The sequence below is a fragment of the Vicia villosa genome, unplaced genomic scaffold (genome assembly GCF_029867415.1).
Source record: "Vicia villosa cultivar HV-30 ecotype Madison, WI unplaced genomic scaffold, Vvil1.0 ctg.003129F_1_1, whole genome shotgun sequence".
NCBI lineage: Eukaryota > Viridiplantae > Streptophyta > Magnoliopsida > Fabales > Fabaceae > Vicia > Vicia villosa.
The window spans coordinates 227828-249014 of record NW_026706119.1 but is presented as its reverse complement, the minus strand read 5'-3'; the positions used below and the strand labels follow the sequence as shown (position 1 = coordinate 249014).

At 38.1% G+C, this 21187-nt stretch overlaps 2 protein-coding genes across 2 annotated transcripts; one reads left to right on the top strand and one right to left on the bottom strand.

Annotated features, from left to right (window-relative positions):
* On the top strand, window positions 1–6453 carry LOC131640439 (uncharacterized). The gene is made up of 7 exons (XM_058910832.1): window positions 1–37; window positions 155–1384; window positions 1427–2285; window positions 2542–2914; window positions 4511–5024; window positions 5583–5736; window positions 6393–6453. The coding sequence occupies exons 1-7, from the start codon at window positions 1–3 to the stop codon at window positions 6451–6453; spliced, it is 3228 nt and encodes a 1075-aa protein (XP_058766815.1).
* An 8988-nt stretch (window positions 6454–15441) lies between these two features.
* On the bottom strand, window positions 15442–15936 carry LOC131640438 (AT-hook motif nuclear-localized protein 23-like). The gene has a single exon (XM_058910831.1). It carries the CDS (start codon window positions 15934–15936, stop codon window positions 15442–15444), a length of 495 nt encoding a protein of 164 aa, XP_058766814.1.
* Window positions 15937–21187: the final 5251 nt, after the last annotated feature.

Here is a 21187-nt window from a genome sequence, read left to right as displayed (position 1 = left end):
ATGATTGGTGAACGTATTGAAAGTGGGATTAAGGCTGGTAGAATACAGAATCCAAGTGTTGTTAGTTCCTCCTCTGGGGCAGGGGGGAGGAAACCGTATAACGGATTTGCTAAGAAAAGATAGGGTGAAACGAGTGCTACTTACTATGGTAAAGGCAAAGGCCATGCTTATCAACGAGTAGTCGTTGTGACCATACCGAATGCTCCTCTTCAACAACAACAACAACAGAGGTATCCTTCGCGTCAGTATCAGCAAAAGCCGAGAGCACCAAGAAATTTTGATCCCATACCTATGACATATGCACAACTACTTGCTCATCTTTTACATCGTGAGTTGGTGCAACTTCGTACCATGGGCCCTCCACCTGCTAAGCTCCCTCCTAACTATGATGCGAATGCTCACTGTGATTTTCATTCTGGGGCTGCTGGTCATGATATTGAACGTTGCATAAGATTCATGCATAAAGTGCAAGATCTGATTGATTCAAAGGCTATTGAGTTCACCCCTACTCAAGGGCCTAACGTTGTTCAGAACCCTATGCCTCCCCATGGAACTCATGCTGCAAATGCCATCGAGGTTGTTGAAGACGCTCGCTTGGTCAAGGATGTGACCGAATTGGGATCTCTGTTGCCATTATTGAAGATAGAATTATTGAGGATGGGTCTATACTCTGGTTTTGGAGAATTATGTACTGATTGCATGGCCATTTCCTCAGTTTGTGACAAGGGGAAAAGTGGGATTCAACAGTTGATAGATAATGGGTATCTACAGTTTGAGCATGTGCGACATCCTGAATTAGTCAAGAATGAAGTCAATGTGGTATCCATTCCTTATACTCCTGCCAAGATTCCGATTCCTGCCAGAGCACCTCCTTTGGTTATTACACTGCCTGGTCCCGTCCCGTATACTAGTGAAAGAGCAATCCCATGGAATAATGGAGCAGAAGTTTTCTACCAAGGGACCAAGCATGAGATTGAAATTCCAGTTGAGAAAGAAGATGTGGACAATGTTGTTGGCATTGGGCGAATGACAAGGAGTGGTCGTATTTTCAATCCTCCTCAAAATGCTCGCGATGATAATGCAGAAGCCCTAACTCGAGATAAAGGAAAAAGAGTGGCAGAAGATACAGTGGATCAGGGGCAAAGCTCTAAATCTGAAGATACAGTGGCCAAAGAGATGGAAGAGTTCCTAAAGATCATCAAGAAAAGTGAGTATAAAGTGGTTGACCAGCTGAGTCAAACTCAATCAAAGATTTCGATCTTGCAGTTGCTCTTGTGTTCGGAGACACATCGAAATGCTTTATTGAAACTTCTAAGTACTGCCTTTGTCCCTCCGGAGATCTCAGTGAATCAACTTGAAGGGGTGGTGTCAAACATCAACGCTGGTAATTGATTGGGATTCACCGATGCAGACTTGCCTTCCGAAGGTAGAAACCATAATAGAGCTTTGCATATATCAGTGGAGTGTAAAGGGACTATGTTATCACGTGTTCTCGTGGATACTGGATCTTCTTTGAATGTATTACCGAAGTCGTCTTTGATGAGGCTAGATTATTCTGGCATTGAGATAAGGCCGAGTGAATTGACGGTGAGAGCCTTTGATGGCTCAAAAAGATCAGTGTTTGGGGAGGTTGACTTGCCGATAATGATAGGCCCTCAGCTCTTCACTATTACTTTCTTCGTGATGGATATCCACCCGTCCTACAGTTGTCTCCTAGGACGCCCATGGATCCATGCTACTGGGGTCGTGACTTCCACATTACATCAGAAACTCAAATTTGTGACTCAAGGAAAGATAGTCACAATATGTGGGGAAGAAGAACACGTGGTAAGTCATCTTGCGTCCTTCAGGTATATCGAGGTGGAAGGAGAGGTCCACGAGACGCCTTGCCAGGCCTTTGAGGCTGTCCAGACTATCAAGATCCCTTATGTTGAAAATAAGAAGTTGGAGGCTCCCATGTCTCCACTAAAGGAAGCTAAAGCTGTGGTTGAATCTGGTCATCCTGAAGGATGGGGCCGAGTCTTGGATTTACCAATCAAGCAGGATAAATGTGGGATTGGATATCAGTTGGGTCAGAGTTCATCTAATGGGGCCCCCAAGAAGCCTGGAACCTTTGTTCCAATCAAGTTCTCTAGTGCTGACATTGTCAAGGATCATATTTGTGTTGCTGATGACGATATGGATAGCGATTATGACATTGAAGAATGGATCAAGCCGTGTGTCCCAGGACAAAAGCTTCTCAATTGGTCGTCCAAAGACATCATCTCAATTTCTCTTGATCAAAAGTAATACTGTTTGTTTTTGTTTATCATGCAATAATTCATGTGTTCTGCCCAAGACACAGTGAACACATGTAGGGCATCTTTTGTTGTTTTTCAATGTTAAAATCATTAATAAAAGGACGCTTTTGCATTTCAAACATTTTTGTTCCCTGTCTTTCTTTTTAAATTTTACATTTGTTATAAATAAAAAAATGGCAACGTTTCTTATTCATCATCATCCCTCCATTCTAAAATAAAGCATAAATCATAATTCATGCAGATCCATTTCTCCTCCAGATTCTGTTGATAACGATCTTGCTATGCCTCGTTATGACTTCGACAATCCTATCAACACCGCTGAAGAAAGGGATAAAGAAGATTGTGAACTCCCTGACGAGTTGGCCAGATTGTTGAAACAAGAAGAGAAAGTGATCGAGCCACATCAAGAGCCTATTGAGACGGTGAATCTTGGCACCGAAGAGATGAGAAGGGAGGTTAAAATAGGGGCTTCTTTAAATGAGTATGTGAAAGAAAAGTTGATTGGAATGTTGAAAGAGTATTCTGATATCGTCGCTTGGTCTTACGAAGATATGCCTGGATTAGATACTGATATTGTTCTGCACAGATTACCTCTTAAAAAGAATTCTCCGCCTGTCAAACAGAAGCTCAGAAGAACACGTCCTGACATGTCCAAGAAAATCCAGGAAGAGGTTCAGAAGCAGTTTGATGCAGGTTTTCTTGCTGTAACAGTTTATCCACCATGGGTCGCCAATATTGTACCTGTACCTAAGAAAGATGGGAAGGTACGAATGTGTGTCGACTATCGAGATCTGAATAGAGCGAGCCCGAAGGATGATTTCCCGCTTCCTCACATTGATGTGTTGGTAGATAATACTGCTCAGTTCTCAGTTCTCTCCTTCATGAACGGTTTTTCTGGTTACAATCAAATAAAGATGGCGCCCGAGGACATGGAAAAGACAACATTCATTACGCCTTGGGGCACCTTTTGTTACAAGGTCATGCCGTTTGGGTTGAAGAATGCTGGGGCAACCTATCAAAGAGCTATGGTGACTTTATTTCACGACATGATTCATAAAGAGATCGAGGTCTATGTGGACGACATGATTGCAAAGTCCCATACTGAAGAGGAGCACCTTGTTCACCTGAAGAAATTGTTTGAAAGGTTAAGAAAGTTCAAGTTAAGGTTGAATCCCAATAAATGTACCTTCGGAGTGAGATCAGGAAAGTTGCTTGGTTTCATCGTAAGTGAAAAGGGTATTGAGGTCGATCCTGCTAAGGTAAAAGCTATACAAGAGATGCCTGAGCCGAGAATTGAGAAACAGGTTCGTGGGTTCCTGGGAAGGTTGAATTATATTGCAAGGTTCATCTCACACCTTACCGCCATGTGTGAACCTATCTTCAAGCTATTGGGAAAGAATCAGGCAATAAAGTGGGATGACAATTGTCAAAAGGCATTTGACAAAGTTAAAGAGTATTTGCAAGAGCCTCCAATCCTCATGCCTCTAGTGGAAGGTAGACCGTTGATTATGTACTTGACGGTCCTCGAGAATTCAATGGGGTGTGTGCTGGGTCAGCATGACGAGTCCGGTCGAAAAGAGCACGCAATTTATTACCTTAGCAAAAAGTTTACCGATTTTGAATCAAGGTACTCACTACTCGAGAAAACTTGCTGTGCTTTGGCATGGGCTGCTCGCCGACTAAGACAGTATATGTTGACTCACACCACTTTGTTGATTTCAAAGATGGATCCGATTAAATATATATTTGAGAAACCAGCATTGACAGGAAGGATCGCCCGTTGGCAAATGATCTTGACAGAATATGACATACAATACACTACTCAAAAGGCCATTAAAAGTAGTGTAATTGCCGATTATCTTGCGCATCAACCTGTGGACGATTACCAGTCTATGTACTTTGAGTTTCCTGATGAGGATATAATGTGTGTGGCAGAGACTTCCAAGAGTCAAGATCAAGATGAAGGACCTGAACCAGGGGCGCGATGGACGCTCGTGTTCGATGGTGCCTCCAATGCATTAGGTAATGGTATTGGGGATGTGCTTACTTCTCCGACAGGTTTTCATATTCCATTCACGGCCAGGATTTGTTTTGATTGTACTAATAATATGGCTGAATACGAGGCTTGCATATATGGTATTGAGGCTGCCATTGATTTGAGGATTAAAAATCTCGCAGTTTATGGAGATTCTGCTTTGGTGATTAGTCAGATCAACGGAGATTGGGAGACACGCCACCCTAACCTGATTCCCTATAGAGAACATGTTGTGAAATTGGCTCAATACTTTGATGAGATCACCTTTGATCACATTCCTCGAGAGGAAAATCATTTGGTTGATGCTTTGGCCACTTTAGCATCCATGTTCAAAGTCAAATGGGACAATGAAGCACCTTCAATTGTGATCAAAAGGTTGGATGAGCCCGCGTTCTATGGCGTTATTGATAACGTGCCTGATGAGAAACCATGGTTTTATGACATTAAGAAATTTCTGGAGACCCAAGAGTATCCTGAAGGTGCTTCCCTTACGGATAGGAAAACTCTGAAGAGACTATCTGCCAAGTTCTTCCTTGCTGGAGGTGTGTTGTACAAGAGGAATTTTGATTCTGTGTTGCTCAGATGCGTGGATGGACACGAAGCAGCAAAGATCATGCAAGAGGTGCATAAAGGATCCTTTGGTACACATGCAAGTGGACACACCTTGGCTAGAAAAATATTGAGAGCAGGTTATTATTGGTCGACCATGGAGCATGATTGTTTCAACCATGTGGTGGTATGTTACAAATGTCAAGTGTATGCAGATAGGGTTCATGTACCTCCGGTTCCTCTGAATGTGTTGACATCTCCTTGGTCGTTCGCTATGTGAGGCATCGATATGATTGGAGAAATTAAGCCTACCGCTTCCAATGGATATCGTTTCATCCTCGTTGCCATTGATTATTTCACCAAGTGGGTTGAAGCTGCTTCTTATGCAAATGTCTCCAAGCAAGTAGTGACCTGCTTCATCAAGCACAATATAATCTGTCGTTATGGGGTTCCTGAGAAAATTATCACTGATAATGGATCCAACCTCAATAGCAAGATGATTAAGGAATTATGCGAGAACTTCAAGAATAAACATCATAACTCCTCCCCTTACAGGCCAAAGATGAATGGTGCAGTTGAAGCGGCCAACAAGAATATTAAGAAGATTGTGCAAAAGATGGTGGTCACCTATAAGGATTGGCATGAGATGTTGCCCTTTGCTTTACATGGTTATCGTACTTCGGTGCGTACTTCCACAGGAGCAACTCCTTTCTCACTAGTATATGGCATGGAAGCAATTCTTCCGGTTGAGGTCGAGATTCCTTCATTAAGGGTATTGACGGATGTGAAACTCAGTGAAGCTGATCGGGTTCAAACTAGATTTGATCAACTGAACCTTATTGATGAAAAGAGGTTAGCGGCCATATGTCATGGGCAAGCCTATCAAAAGAAAATGAAGAAAGCCTTCGACAAGAAGATCCGTCCCCGACACTTTCAAGTTGGTGACCTCGTGCTCAAGAAGATCCTGCCTATTCACAATGATCCTAGGGGAAAGTGGACTCTAAATTACGAAGGGCCTTATGTCGTAAAGAAAGTCTTCTCAGGTGGCGCCATGATCCTCTCAACTATGGATGGCGAAGACTTCCCACTTCCCGTGAATGCCGACGCAGTTAAAAAATACTTCGCATAAACCTGATAAAAATAAAATAAAAGAAAAGGATAAGATCAGGCAAAAGAATGAAAAAGAAATAAAGTACACCCGCTAAGTTGAAAACCCGAAAGGGCGACTTAGGCAAAAAAGGGGTCCTGGTGGATTGAAAACCTGAAAGGGCGATCCTGGCAAAAGAGAGACAAAAAAGCGAATGACTGTGTCGTGTATTAAACCCTTGAGCATAATTAGTAACCCCGACCAGAGAACTCAGAAGGATAAAGATCAACCTATTCATCCGCTTCAGAAAGCAAAGCAGAAGGAACGTCGAGGGTCTACAAGGCATAGCAAGATTGGAACCCAACGAAATCTTTTCTTACGTTGCCATGTTTGTAAATGCTATTTGATTTCTTTTTGGTAGCCACCTCTTTAAGGGGGCCACTTCCGGATGTACTCGCCTATGTTGGGCAAATTTTCATTAATGAAAAAATATTTCATTCAAAAAATTCCTACATCGTTTTATTTTTACCGTTTTGTTTGCAAGGACGTCCAATTATTTTGGTAAGCATTGCATTTCTAACATCGAAGTTCTACAAAAAGAACATGATCTAAAACAGATAGAATTGCTTAAGACTTAGAGTACTTGGGGTGGTGGACGAGGTCGAGCCACCATACCTGGGGCATATTTGTTTGATTTTTTTTGCAGGAATTTCCGATCATTCAGTATAGTCAGATGCCGGTACCCACGCTTCAAGAAGTGTCAATTGGGCATATTCCCTTAAGATGGAGCCCAAGGGTTTCCTTTTTTCAGAATCCGGGAGTTTATTTCTCTTTGGAGCTTTCATCCATGGCCTAAAATCTATGCAGTGATGATTAGATTCCCTTATCCTTCAACAAAGATGCGGAAGTTCAAAGGGAGAGGTTCAATCTTCAAGTTTCCAAACAGGATGATGGTAATGTCTCTCAAAAGTGCCATCGTGCTTCCTTCCTCACAAGTCTCCTGGTGTGAGTCATCTCCATGCAGAAGTTACATATTGGGGTCGGTCAAGAAACTATCTGGTGTGGCCTGACAAAGTCAGGACATCAAGAAGAATTCCCCGCAAAGTTCTCTAGATAAAAGGCTCTCTCCGATATTCATCCACCCTCTTTTGCATATAGTAATCATTGCATCTATAAAAACGCGTAGCATTTCCATAAATATGGAGCATTACGCCATGAAAAATCAAACATGCATCAATGCATAAGCCAAGATCACATAAGTTACGCAGACAAATTGATATATCCCCAGAAGAGGTCTCACTTTCTCTCTCCAGTGTGGATGGGATACAGAGTCATTCTTCGTCAAGATCATTGTCTCTATAGTTATTTCCCATTTGCTGAGCTCAATCGTTTGGATAACCCATACTTTGCGTGTGGAAATTTGAATGATTGTCACTCTTGAAGAGTTACACCCCGACTGCTGGCCTGTGGGATTCATGTAGTTCTTGCACTCTGCAAGCATCGATGCCTCTTGAAAGCCCAGTGTTTACTGGCACCCCCTGATTGATTCTAGTCAAGTCCAATGGTTATTGGCATCACCTTCAAATCCAGTGTTCATCAACATCCCCAATAGAGTCTAGTGGTTACTAGCTTTTTCCTTAAAGTCCTGTTGTTACAGGAATCCTTTGGTTAGGTCTGATTGTTATTAGTCCTTTCTTTCAAAAGTCTGGTTGTTACCAGCAAAAGTCCTGTTGTTACAGGCATCCTTTGGTCAGTTCTAGTTGTTACTAGTCTGTTCCATTAAAGTCCTGCTGTTACAGGCATCATTCGGTTAGGTCTGATGGTCATCGGTCCTCTCCTTCAAAGTCTGGTTGTTACCAGCAAAAGTCTAGTGGTTACTAGTTTGTTCCTTAAAGTCCTGTGGTTACAGGCATCCTTTGGTCAGGTCTGATTGTTATTGGTCCTTTCCTTTAAAGTCTGGTTGTTACCAGCAAAAGTCCTGTTGTTATAGGCATCCTTTGGTCAGTTCTAGTTGTTACTAGTTTGTTCCTTTAAAGTCCTGTTGTTACAGGCATACTTTGGTTAGGTCTGATTGTTATTAGTCCTTTCCTTCAAAGTCTGGTTGTTACTAGCAAAAGTCCTGTTGTTACAGGCATCCTTTGGTCAGTTCTAGTTGTTACTAGTCTGTTTCTTTAAAGTCCCATGGTTATGGGAATCCTTCAAAGTCTGGTTGTTACCAGCAAAAGTCCTGTGGTTACATACATCCCTTGGTCGAGTCTAGTGGTTACTAGCCTTTTCCTTAAAGTCCTGTCGTTACAGGCATCCTTCGGTTAGGTCTGATTGTTATTGGTCCTTTCCTTCAAACTCTGGTTGTTACCAGCAAAAAGTCCTATGGTTATGGGCATCCCCTGGTTGTTACCAGCAAAAGTCTAGTGGTTACTAGCCTTTTCCTTAAAGTCTTGTGGTTACAGGCATCCTTTGGTTAGGTCTGATTGTTATTGGTCCTTTCCTTTTAAGTCTGGTTGTTACCAGCAAAAGTGTAGTGGTTACTAGCCTTTTTCTTAAAATCCTGTGGTTACAGGCATCCTTTGGTCAGGTCTGATTGTTATTAGTCCTTTCCTTTTAAGTCTGGTTGTTACCAGCAAAAGTCCTGTTGTTATAGGCATCCTTTGGTCAGTTCTAGTTGTTACTAGTCTGTTCCTTTAAAGTCCTGTTGTTACAGGCATCCTTTGTTCAGTTCTAGTCGTTACTAGTCTGTTCCTTTAAAGTCCAGTCGTTACATGCATCCTTTGGTTAGGTCTGATTGTTATTGGTCCTTTCCTTCAAAGTCTGGTTGTTACCAGCAAAAAGTCCTATGGTTATAGGCATCCTTTGGTTGAGTCTAGTGGTTAATAGCCTTTTCCTTAAAGTCCAGTGGTTACAGGCATCCTTCGGTTAGGTCTGATTGTTATTGGTCCTTTCCTTCAAAGTCCGGTTGTTATCGGCAAAGGTCCAGTAGTTGACTGGCGTTTCTTGTTTATGTCAAGCATTTAACAGTGTCCCTTATTTGGAGCCATTGGTAACTGGTTTCCTTTTTCAAACTCACAATTGCAAAAGTCTCTTTGTTATTCCTGAGCGCAAATTTTTTGGTTCATTCGGTATTCAATCCACTTGCACCTCTCATGTCCGAAACTCGTGTCGTTCGTACATTCAGGTTCAAGAAGATTGAATAGGGGCAGCTGTTGCACCCCAAAATTTGCCCATTTATTTATTCTCCAATTGGCCGTCACATCACATTCATGTGCATACCTCATATAGGCCATTCATTCATTACATTCATCCATATCAAGGTTACTATTCAAATTTGATAAGAAAAGAGCTTCTGCAGAAGAAATTCCTGATAAAAAAATAAAAGAAGATTTGAAGTCTGATTATATGGCATCAACCCCATTGAAGTCCTCTTGAAATTAGGGTTTCACAATCTTCAACTCAAGGCATTGATTGGAGAATGTAAGCTTGAAGTTCATCTGGTCTTCTCGAATCAAGGTTTTGACCAAAGTCAACGCAGTTGACTTTTTGGTCAACATTTAATCAGGAGATGATTTTTTTTAATGAAAATATGGTTACCTTGAAGGAATATTCAGTGGGTTGTGTTGATTGAAAATTGATTGAGAATTAGATCGAAAACTAATTAATCGGGAAATTCAGCTAGAATCGAAAAATCAGGAAAAAGTTGACTTTTTGATCAAAGTCAAAGTCAACTGCTCAATTTTGAGTGTTGGTGGAAAATCGGTCAAAGAAAGTCAAAGAAATAAATAAAATCAAGAAAATGTCAAAGTTACCAAAAATGGAAGTTAGTTGAAAATGGAAATTGCCATAAATAGAAAGTTTCACACTTAAAATTTTTTTTGGAAGATTGAGAATTGGTTGGGTAGCTGACTTCATGGTTGACTTACACGTATTTCAATGCTGCATTTCAAAAAAGTCAGAACATAAAAAATATCCTATTCATGGCCCTCTACAATTTTGTAGTTGGGAAGATTTTCATTAGAAGTCTAGATCATGAGATAATAAAGTGTGAAGATTGAAGAAATTCATTTGTGCATGTCATGGGGCTAGGCAGGATCTCAAAGTCATGCGCAACATTTTCACACGCACGTGGCGTGCCATTTTTGAAGTTGATTATAAGGAGAAAAAAGTATCCATTTGACTCAATCTCAGTATCAAAATTTTCTCCTTCATGCCCTCTACACACTGTGCCAAGAGTCTTTCATTTTGAATGTGTGGTTTGGAAAATATGATGCCTTAAAGTCATGACCTTGCCGAAGTATGTATGGCCAAGATGCGGGCCAGAATGTAGGCCATGTGTGAAGCAATTGATCGAACAGGTAGCGTGCCATTTTCAAGGCCAATTATACGGAAGCATGAGGATCTACTTGATTCAAATCCAATGTCAATCTCTTCTACTCCTTTCCTTCTTTCATATGGTACTAGTTTTATGACCATCCATCAAACATAGAGTGGGGTATGAAGCCAACAAAGTGAGTGTCCCAAGTGGTTAGTTTGCACAAGAAGGCGAGTCAGCATTTGTAGTATTTCACACCATCGGTGTTGCCCAGTAAAGCCATGCCTGTTGCTGCATACATAAAGATATAGAAGACCATGCTACAATTGTCAAAACTTGTACACTAAGTGTTAAGAAATACTACTCTACAATGAGTCACACCAAAACTCCCATACACCACCATGCTATATAAACAAAACCCTTCACAAAATATCGGAGAGGCATTCATTTTTCACAGTTTCAAAAACCTTCATTTTTTCCACTCTCTTCTCTCGACTCACTCTCTCACTCCCACGTAACAAACTCTATAACAAACTTCAAAACCTCCATCAACGTGCAACCTTCAACCACCATCCTCACCACCTTCATCTTCCTCCTTCATCAATCACCACTACCACCTACTTGCGATCACCATTTTCATGTTATCCTCAAGCAAAGATTCATCATCCTCACTGACTTCTTGCAAGATTCAAAGGTTCAAGTTTCCACCTGAGTTTATTTCTCAGGAGTAAGAGCAAGTGCAAACTCGCCATAGTCTCGTCCAAGATCCAAGTGCTAAAGGAAGTAGAAGTTTTCCGAAGGCCTTCGTCTGAGATCCGCATCAAGTAAGCTCTCTTCTCCTTACACTTAGAAGCATGTATAGGCCTGGAACCCGTCATCAGGGATTGGGTTAGGACAATTAGAACCACCATGTTTTCAAGTATGTGTTGCATTCTATATGAATTTTTGGATCTTGAAGTTTGATTTCGATTTCTGTGATATGATGCTTATTTGAATGTCCGAGTTACGTATTCGAGTGATATACCTCATAAATATTGTTTAGGTGTCTTGGATCTGTGTTTTCATGGAGGTAATAGATGTTAGGGTTTCTGAGTGTGCTTCGGTTAAGAACTTAAAGGAAGAGTTAGGAAAATCTGAGGCCATATTCGTGATCAGCTCGAAATTCTGAGTCGGAAGGTGGCCTCTTTTATTATTTCTGCGCGTATGGACATTTTCCAGCTGGGAGAGGTGCCGGAGAAGATGATCGGAGGAGACTAGCTCCGACGACTGTTTGTTGTTCTTGATAGTTATACGTACGTGGCTTCATGTTATTGGCATGCATCCAACGTAGCGTTTTTCTTTGTCTTAATCTGGCTGATAGTTTGAATAAAGGTCTTGCTATGTGTTGCTCTCTAATTGGCTGGTGTTCATTTTTTTGTCACGTAGTGACTTAACTCTTTGCTGACCCATTGATATCATGTCTATGTGTTCTATTATATGTCACATGCTGATTAAATATGTTGTATGTAAGAAAGTAACATCACGTACTGTTAAGCAAATGGAATATTAATAAGTATACGTACTACAGTGTATGATCACATTGGAATTAAATAAATAAAATCATGCTGATTGTATACAAAAATGGATTAATGATAGTAATGTGCATGCTGACGAGAATAAAATAGAAATAGTTACAATGCTGAGTGTGTATAAATGGAAACATAATAATTGCAAGCTGTTTGTAGAAAAGAAAAATGAAATAAAATCTTTTTGAATGTTTAAAAGAGAATAATAAAAATAGAATAGGTGATAGGTAGTAACGAGCTGGGCCTTGTGATCCACGGGTGTAGCGTTTTTTTTCTATTTCCACCCTTAGTTTCTGGCCCAAACGCTATTAGCAAGAAAACTCAGTTTAAATGTTTTTACTTTGGCACCCCTGGCTCTTAGGCAGAATTACATTTTATTTGAAACTTGTTTCTCTTTTAACTTTTAATTCATAAACCTGTTTTGATTCAAATAAAAAAATACTAAAAATATGTTTTAGATACTTTAGGGTGTTGAGATGATTGTGATATTTTTTGTAGAATTTTAGATATTGTTTTAGTATTTTAATTAGGTCTTTTTCGCAAGTATATTCACATTTGTTTCGGTTTGGATACCTTGTGCGATTGAATTCGATTGAGCGACTTGTAAACTGAATTTTGTCAATCTTTTTTTGTGTGTGATCAGTAGAGATGCATATATTGCTACATATTGAAAACCAAGTGCTGATTTTACTTTTTGATAGGGTTTTGAAATAGTTTCTTTAGTACCCGATGTTTTTACGTTCTTAGACGTTGCTTATTTGTTTTCACTCATAAGTGAGTTTATTTTGGGTGATATTTTTGGATTCTTTTGTATGCGTAATATAGAGTATTCAAGGAACACATAGGACCTAACTTTTAATTTTTTAATCATCTCCGCTATCCTCTCTTGCAATTTCCTTTTAAATGTAATAAAAAGTTATTTTTGGTTGTAACCTTGTTTCTCACACTTTTACTTTACCTTGTTAGGTATTGATTTCTTTGATACTTGTTAGTATTAAAAGTGGGATGATGATCCCTTTGCTTATGCTTCTTGATAAGTGTTTTGTTAAATGCTTTTCTTGTGTTTTCTTCTCATCTTGCTGGAGTTGTAACTCCATTCTTTTGCCATGTTCCCTTAGACTCTTCCTTCTTTGTTAAGAGGAATTGAGATAGGTTAGGATAGTTATCCTCAACCTTAGGGCCATTCTTATTTGTTAGCATTAGGTTAGAAATGTATGTTCCCCTTTTGCATAACAAACAAAAATCAATAAAAACACAATAAAACATTAATAAATAGTGAAAAATAATAAAAAGGAATGGAAACTCTCGTCCCTCTTGGTTAAGGGGATCACTTGAGTGGAAATTCCTAAACTTAAAAAACACAAACCAAGAGTCGATTGAGTCTTCCTTGTTTAAGGTTCACTCGAGACGCTCGACATACTTTTCTTTTGCTTTTAAGAGCATGTTACTTCCACTCTAATCCCAGCGTGAGTCTCCAAAGGTCGAGCGGCGGAGTGTGATGTAACTGTTCACCAAAAATACCAACAAATCCTAAAAAACATAGAAAATCTTGAGCAGAACTACGGCGCTCTGATTCTTCTTAAGAGGATACGTAGGCATATAGGCAACTATAGCGAGCACAATAATTATTAAAAAACTTTAGGTTTAATCATGCATTGCATTAGCGATAGATACACCCTTTAGATAGAAACAAACATAGGTGGATACCATCGAGTACGATGGGCGTGAGGGGTTCTAGCACCTTCCCCTTGCGTAACCGACTCCCGTGCCCTGTTCTCTGGTCGAAAGACCTTGTTCTTGTTTCGAGTTAGGTTTCTGATATTCCTTTCCCGCGATGGGATGAATATATTAGTGGCGACTCTGATTCCAGTTTTCGCGGTAGCGACACCTGGGACTAGGAGGACCTAATTAATAAATCAACCTTAGAGCTGGGATGTGATCTCCAATTTCTCTTCAGAAGGAGCACTCTAAGCATCTAGTCATTATGATTCAGCACGTCCAAAAACCCTACAAACACTGCAAACAACCCTAGAAATCCGTGACTATCTCTTTCCAAATTGTACAATTATGCTTGCCAAATTCTTAAGAATTACAATTGATAAAAACACAAATTAGCATTAATAATCACACCCAATTATGACACTCTCAACAGAAAGATAAATTTAAAATAGTTAAAATGTCATTAGCCACCATTTGATAATTCCTTGCTTAATATCTCTAAAGTTTTTAATTCATGTATCTTAGAAAAATTAAGGACGGTAAAAAACACATTAAAAAAATATTGTGTATCAATGTCAAACACACGAAAACGTACAAAAATATGAGACAAAGAAAAATAAATTAGGTAAAATTAATCACATGATAAAGTCATAGAACATATAACGATAATAAAATTTCATATATCTTTTCATCAACCGCATAATTTTTATTTAATTCATGATTCAAGTAAACTTACTAACCATAAAAAACATATTACAAATATTTTGTGTGATAATGTCAAATAGATTTTAAATACAAAAAACTATGAGAAAAATAAAAATGAAAAAAGGGGGAATGAATCACATGATAAAGAGATGGAACTTATAAAATAGTGGTTGTTGGTGCTCGTGCTAGGGAGAACACTTTGTGTCCGCTTTTTTCTCCCACTTTGACGTTGTGGGAAACCTTAGGGGTTTCTTCTTTGAGAATTCATTCTCTGATTTTGGAGATCTAAAAGAGGGTGTGCATATATTCTATGTCATTGTTAGATAATATAATCATTGAAGAATATAGTTATAATATTTAAAGTGGTTGAACTGGATGCAAGAGATGCAACTTATAAAGTCAAATTCTAACTTCTTGTTATTTATTGAAAATTCAACCAACGGTCAAAATAATCTAAATATATATATATATATATATATATATATATATATATATATATATTAATTTCTTTCAAAATTTATAGATTATACTTGTCAAATTTTTAAGAATTACATTTTATAAAAATACAAATTAGCATTCATAATCACACACGATTATGACACTATCAATAGAAAGATAAATCTAATATACTTATAATGTATTTAACCACCATTCAATAATTCATAAATTAATATCTCCAGAATTATTCAATTCGTGCATCTAATAAAATTAACGACGGTAAAATACTCAATAAAAATAAGGGGGGGGGGGATGATTCATATGATAAAGTCATAGAACATATAACTATAAGAAAATTTATATTTTTTTAATCAAACTCATATTTTTTTTATTTAATTCGTGCATCTAAAAAAATTACAGACCATAAAAAACACATTAAACTTTTTTTGTGTATCAACGACAAATAGATGTCTAATAAAAATGTTAGTCAAATAAAAATGAAGGAGTGGGACTGAAACACATGATAAATGGATGAGACTAATAAAAAAAGAAATTAAGCCGATTTTATTTAAACATTAATGAAAAAGGATTTTTAAAAACAATTAGAAAACCTTTAAGACTCCTTTTGATATCTAGTAACTAGTGATACTGGTAGAATAATTCCACTGCATGACATTCTCATAACCAGACATAATCTGAGTGTTTTTGCATTCAAGTCCAAAATCTTTCAAATCATCTTTTTAAATTCTTGAATACTTCAAATGATGGTGGCCTCCCCTAAAAGACTTGGACTTCTTTGAAAGAGTGGCGGTGATTAGAATATCACCTGCAGCCTTAACCTTTCCTTGAACAACCCCACCAAACACTTTTCCATCACCACGAGTTAGGAAAATGGAAAAGGAGGAATAAGTAGGTTCATCGATGGGCCTGGAAGGAACACAACCATAGTTGGTATTAACATATTCTCCTGATATAGATGTCATTTGAAAGGGCCCATGTAATGTGAATACATAGGCATGGGACACTGGATTATGAAAAGTAATATCAGAGATAAGACCACTACCTTTTAGTACTCTGATATTAGCTTGATGATGCAAAGCAAAATTGACGATGGACTCCACTACATCGTTTCCAGCAGGGATTTTGATAAGAATTTGCTTCATAGTGGTATTAGTGTCTTCCTCAATCTTAATAGGGGGTTTAGGCTTGTTCATAGAGCCTTGAGGTTTATCCATGGATATCTTAAAAGATGGTGTGGTTTGATTCTCCTTGAGGAAGAGAGTAACAATATTTATAGTGGTATTATTGAATGTGGGATGCAACTTATAAGTCCAAATACTAATTTTTTATTATTTATCGAAAATTCAATGGTCAAAATGATATAAAAATATGTACATATATCAAAATTTATAAAATTGATAGAATTATAATAACAAATTCAAAGCAAAAAAATATAACAATTGATTCAATGTTCATTCACTGTGCAAAATGAATCATTTACAACAATGCAATGAATAATACATATGTTTTTAAAGGAATTTGTTAAAAAAAAAGAATTGTTATAAAATCCTTAACTTATTACTTTATTGCTAAAAAATCTAAATTTAACATTACCGCCATCAATAGTGTTAGTTTTGGCATAATTTCTTCATCTTCATCTTGCGAATGAGATTCTTTTTAGTGTGGAACTCTCATCTCGTCCGTTGATATTTGCATAATTTTAGATAAATGTGATATGTATTAAACATTTATATATATGATATGATATCCATGTAAGTGCGCAATTAATTCACATAATAAAATAATCACTTTCCATGAATATTTTAATTGAATATCAATTTTATTTTATTTTAAGATTAGCTAAATGAGTGAACAATTGTTTTATGGTGTAACACCCCGTACATATATGTCTAGATTAATATGTAGTGATGCTATAAATGTTACAAGAAACATACATAAGCGGTAAAGACAAGAAATTAGATCTATATACAATTCAAATGTCTAACTGAAAATGTATCCAATCGACTTATCTTCAACAATGCATAGCGGAACGATAATCGGATTAGGTCATCCTGCCATCTGCTCATCCGTCGTCTTCAATATTAAACATCTAGCAATCCATCTACTTCTAACCTGTTCCTGAAAAATAATAAGAGGATTGGGGTGAGATTACTAAATCTCAGTGAGTTCCTCTATCTTATGGGTTCGCTCAATTCTACAAGGTGCATGCAATCAGACGGATTCACCGAGAATTCGGGTGTTTCCTCACGGCTAGGTACAAGTACAAACAAGGTAACACCACCATTGGAAGTCTCGTGACTATCCAATGAGGCAACAACAATAAGCACAAGCCATGTACAAACAAATATGCAGACCCATACCCATGTACGAGGAATCCAAGAGTAAGTTTACTTTCCTGCTACATAGACTACGCATCCACACCCTCAGTGAGTTACACCCATACATCGCATTAAGAGACTTGCACATACACACCGCAAGACTAATCAGATTCACTTCCTAAATGGATTCCATCCGAGATGAGTTACAGCGGTGACATTGCCTAGGTGGCGTATGACCCCATCATTGTCTTTACACCGATGTGTTAACGGCTAGTGCAAATACGCCATCTTGACAATACGAGTCCATCGGGCGAAAGCCTAGTGATCTTGTCTACGTGACATCACTAGAGGTGAGTTAACCGAGAAGTGCATCATATATGGTACCACTACCTCACCATACCAAGCACGCCGATGCTATTAAACGTTGGTGGAACCCCTTTCAAGACCCACACAAGCACATCACAATGGTAGCTCAGGTGCGTAAGATATACCAAGATCACAAAGCAAGGTATCCAAGATCACAAAGCAAGGCACACACTAAAGATCACAAAGCAATAATCGTGATCTTAAGCGATTTACCCTTTATTAGCTAGGCCTACTCCAATTCAAGCATATACACACATCACTGAGATCACGCAACACGGTATAGGCCATCAAACAGGCAATCACATCTGAATGTTCAACCGAAACAAACGGGAAACAATGCATAATTATACATAATATTACATATGATTCATAACTCATCAAACATGCTGTCGCGGGGAAAAATCGTATCCTTTTTCGGGATGAGACACCTGATGCCTTCTTTGGGCTCGAGTGCTCAAAAAATGATTTTTCTTTGTTTCGACCAAACTTTTTATTGTTTCCAAAGTAGGAAAAGGAAAAAAGCTGCAATAACCTTAAAAGTGGGGGGAGAGATCTTTGGGTAAGAGGGTTGGTTATACGAAGGGAAGGTATTAGCACCCAACGTATCTATAGTACTCTATAGGTTTCTTTTCTATGTTTTTCATTCCATGTTATTGAGAGGTTCTTGTGAAATAGGTGGGACCTAAGGTGTTTGTTTGATTATGCTTGCAAAGATCATCGCGATCCTCTGCATACATATCCCTTAGAGGGAATCAGAGCATCTGTAGCTCGAGGTCTACGGGTGCTAAGGTTTGAGTGGTTTGAGGGAGAAGTTTTGCTCGCCAAGGATACGACCTTGTGCCTACGTATTCTCAAAGGGATGTTGAGAAAGTCAGAGCAATCGTAGTTCCCACTTATGCTAGTGGAAGAAAAGGAAAAGAGACAAATGTCATCTCAATGTTCGATGTATCTAATCTATATCATCACATACATCTGTTTGTTTTTTGTTTGAAAATCTTTTCATTATAAGCCCTGGGCCATGCCACTTATGGTGCTTAGAATGATAAAGATGCTTTTTAGCCAGCCTTGTGGCAAAAACTTTCAATGAAGTCAGCCTTGTGACAAAAAGTTTTGATTAATCAGCCAGCCTTGTGGCAAAAGTTTCAATGAAGTCAGCCTTGTGACAAAAACTTTGATTAATCAACCAGTATGGTGGCAAAAAGTTTGATTGATTAGCCAGCCTTGTGGCAAAAAAGTTTGATTGATTGATTGATTGATTGATTGTTTGTGATGATATAGAAGAGATACTCCTATCATAGAGATGATAAATGTCTAATCTCCTAGGGTATTTGATTTGGATATTGGGGATGCTTATAAGAAGCCCATGGGTCCTTGTACGAAGCCCAAGAGGAGGCTATCCGAGGGTCCTTGCATTGTAAGCCCAAGAGGAGGCTATGGGAGGGACAATCGAGGGTCCTTGCATTGTAAGCCCAAGAGGAGGCTATGGGAGGGACAAGTCGTTTGTACAAAGCCCAAGAGGAGGCGTGGTATAGTTGGTTTGAGCTCTTAGAGCGATTTCACCGGGAAACCATACTCTATGTCCTAACCTAAACTAGGGAGATTCTTTGCACGAAGCCCAATAGGAGGCTATGAGGAACCTAGTGTTGTACTAAGTTGAACAAGCATATATATAACACAATCACAAGTATGAACAAGTACGAACAAATATGAACAAGTACATGAACAAATATGAAAAAGTATGAACAGTTATATATGACAAGGTGTGTGTATACAATGGAGTTTATGAAGGAAATATACCTGTAAGCATGATCCGTTTGTAAACACGGGGGCTCGGGACTTATACTCGGGGAGAGACCCACTTGAGTTTATTCAAAAGCTATGTAAACAAGTATTTACAAAAGGGCTCGGGACTTATACCTACATGGAGGCCCATGGTATTTTTGGAAAGATTTAAAGAAAACCTTCATTTTTTGAATTGTTGTTTAAAAAAAAAAACAAATTGAACGAGATATATACAAAAAGATGTATGTACAATGAAATACCTAATTTCATGTAAGGGAATGGGACTTATACATATGTGGAGGCCCATGTTTTATTTCATAAAACATGGTTGATTGTTTTTGTTTAAAAGCGCGAGGTTTTGAAAACAGTTTGAAAGTTTTTGTTTTGAAAGAAGTTTTCTGTTTAAAGAAAAACTATACAAAGAAAAAGGAAAGGGACTTATACTCTCTAATATTCGAGAGGCCCATGGCGAAAATCAATTGATCAATCCAAAAAAAGATTTAATCAATAGTTTCTTTTGAAATGAAAAACCAAAAAGAAACGGTTTATCGTTTTGAAAAATTGTGATCGTTTGTTTTAAAACGGTTTGAATTTTGACAAAAGTCAACTTAATTAAGATAAAAAACAAATTTCATGCTTAATTAAGACCTAAATAATTAGGGTTTGATCAAAAATATTTACAAGTGATTAAGTTTAAAAAAATCAAATGAAAAACAATATTTAAAGTATTAAAAACACTTAAAAACATGTCATTTTAAACTTAATTAAAAATGTATTAGATAAATATTTTTTTTGTGATTTTTTTAGTATTCATAAAATATATGTGTTAAATAAAAAGTGTGCAAAAAATGAAGCAAAAATGAATTGATTTGGTTAGTTAATTAATTAGTTAAAGTTGTTAAAAAAAATTGAAGAAAATAAGTGTTAAAAAAAATGGTTTGGTCCTGCCAGGGTTTGAACCCACGCCCTTACTCTCACCAGCCAAAACACTTGCCAACTGAGCCACGCTTGTGGCTTGTAATACATACGCGTTCAATTAAATATATTTTAAAACAAGGATTTGAATTTTCCAAACCAAAAAACGCGCCAAGAACACAACCCTAACTGATTTTTGAAAATCATTGAAACTGTGTTGTTTTGATCAAGTAAAGGGTCTATCTCACTCGTTTTTTCACGAGGAACATGACGGTGTCCTCATAATTCATTTATTTTTGCTCTAAGGTGGTCAATTTTGTGATGAACACGAAGAACCCTAATTCTGAATTTGAACATGAAACCGTGTACGATTGATGAATTGTGAAATTGATTGAGGGCTATTGATCAGTGATAGTGCAGAAACAAGATGGCAACTCAATTTTTCATTTATGATGCATGTATGTATGAGTTTGAAGTTCATAAGACTTACCTTAAAAAACGGCCAAACTGGGAATTGAATTTTGATCTGAAGTTGTTACAGATGCTTTGTAACAATCTGGATATCTTCAATGATGATTATGGAAGGTGTCTGGATGCTTGGAGTGAATTGAAAACACCTGGAGCAGTTGGAGGTACCCGATCTGCAGTTAAGCCTAAGTGTGAATCGAGCTCGATGATTCGGATGTTTCAGGTTGATGATGAGTGTTTGGACAGCTCATATGTGATATATGTGAGGTGTGGGAAGTGTTAATTTGGACAGAAATGATCTGGAATGAAAATTGGCATGATAAGGCTCTTCATGTGTTCATATGGAGGTTGAAGAATGAATCTGAGTTTTGGGGTGATTTGGGGTGTGTGAGTGGTTCAAACACATCCCATATGATGTTTATGAGTTGCTAGAACCATCACATTGGCCATAACTTCAAGGGTTTGGAGGTTGAGTTTTCTACCTCTTAGAAACTTAAGAAACTTGTATTCTAAGAAAGAAAGAGAAAGCCTATAATTTGTGAGGCTTTGGTGTGATTTTGAATGGAGTTTGGACCTCTATTTATAGGCCAAGAGTTCTGAATGCAGAGCTTGGCAA

Bases quoted from the DNA above. Each gene is read 5' to 3' on its own strand.
- LOC131640438 (XM_058910831.1), bottom strand. From the start codon at position 15,936: ATGGATAAACCTCAAGGCTCTATGAACAAGCCTAAACCCCCTATTAAG.
- LOC131640439 (XM_058910832.1), top strand. From the start codon at position 1: ATGATTGGTGAACGTATTGAAAGTGGGATTAAGGCTG. The intron at 2,286-2,541 runs GTAATACTGTTT...TAATTCATGCAG, and splicing joins TCAATTTCTCTTGATCAAAA to ATCCATTTCTCCTCCAGATT. The intron at 5,025-5,582 runs GTTATTATTGGT...GTACTTCCACAG, and splicing joins TAGAAAAATATTGAGAGCAG to GAGCAACTCCTTTCTCACTA.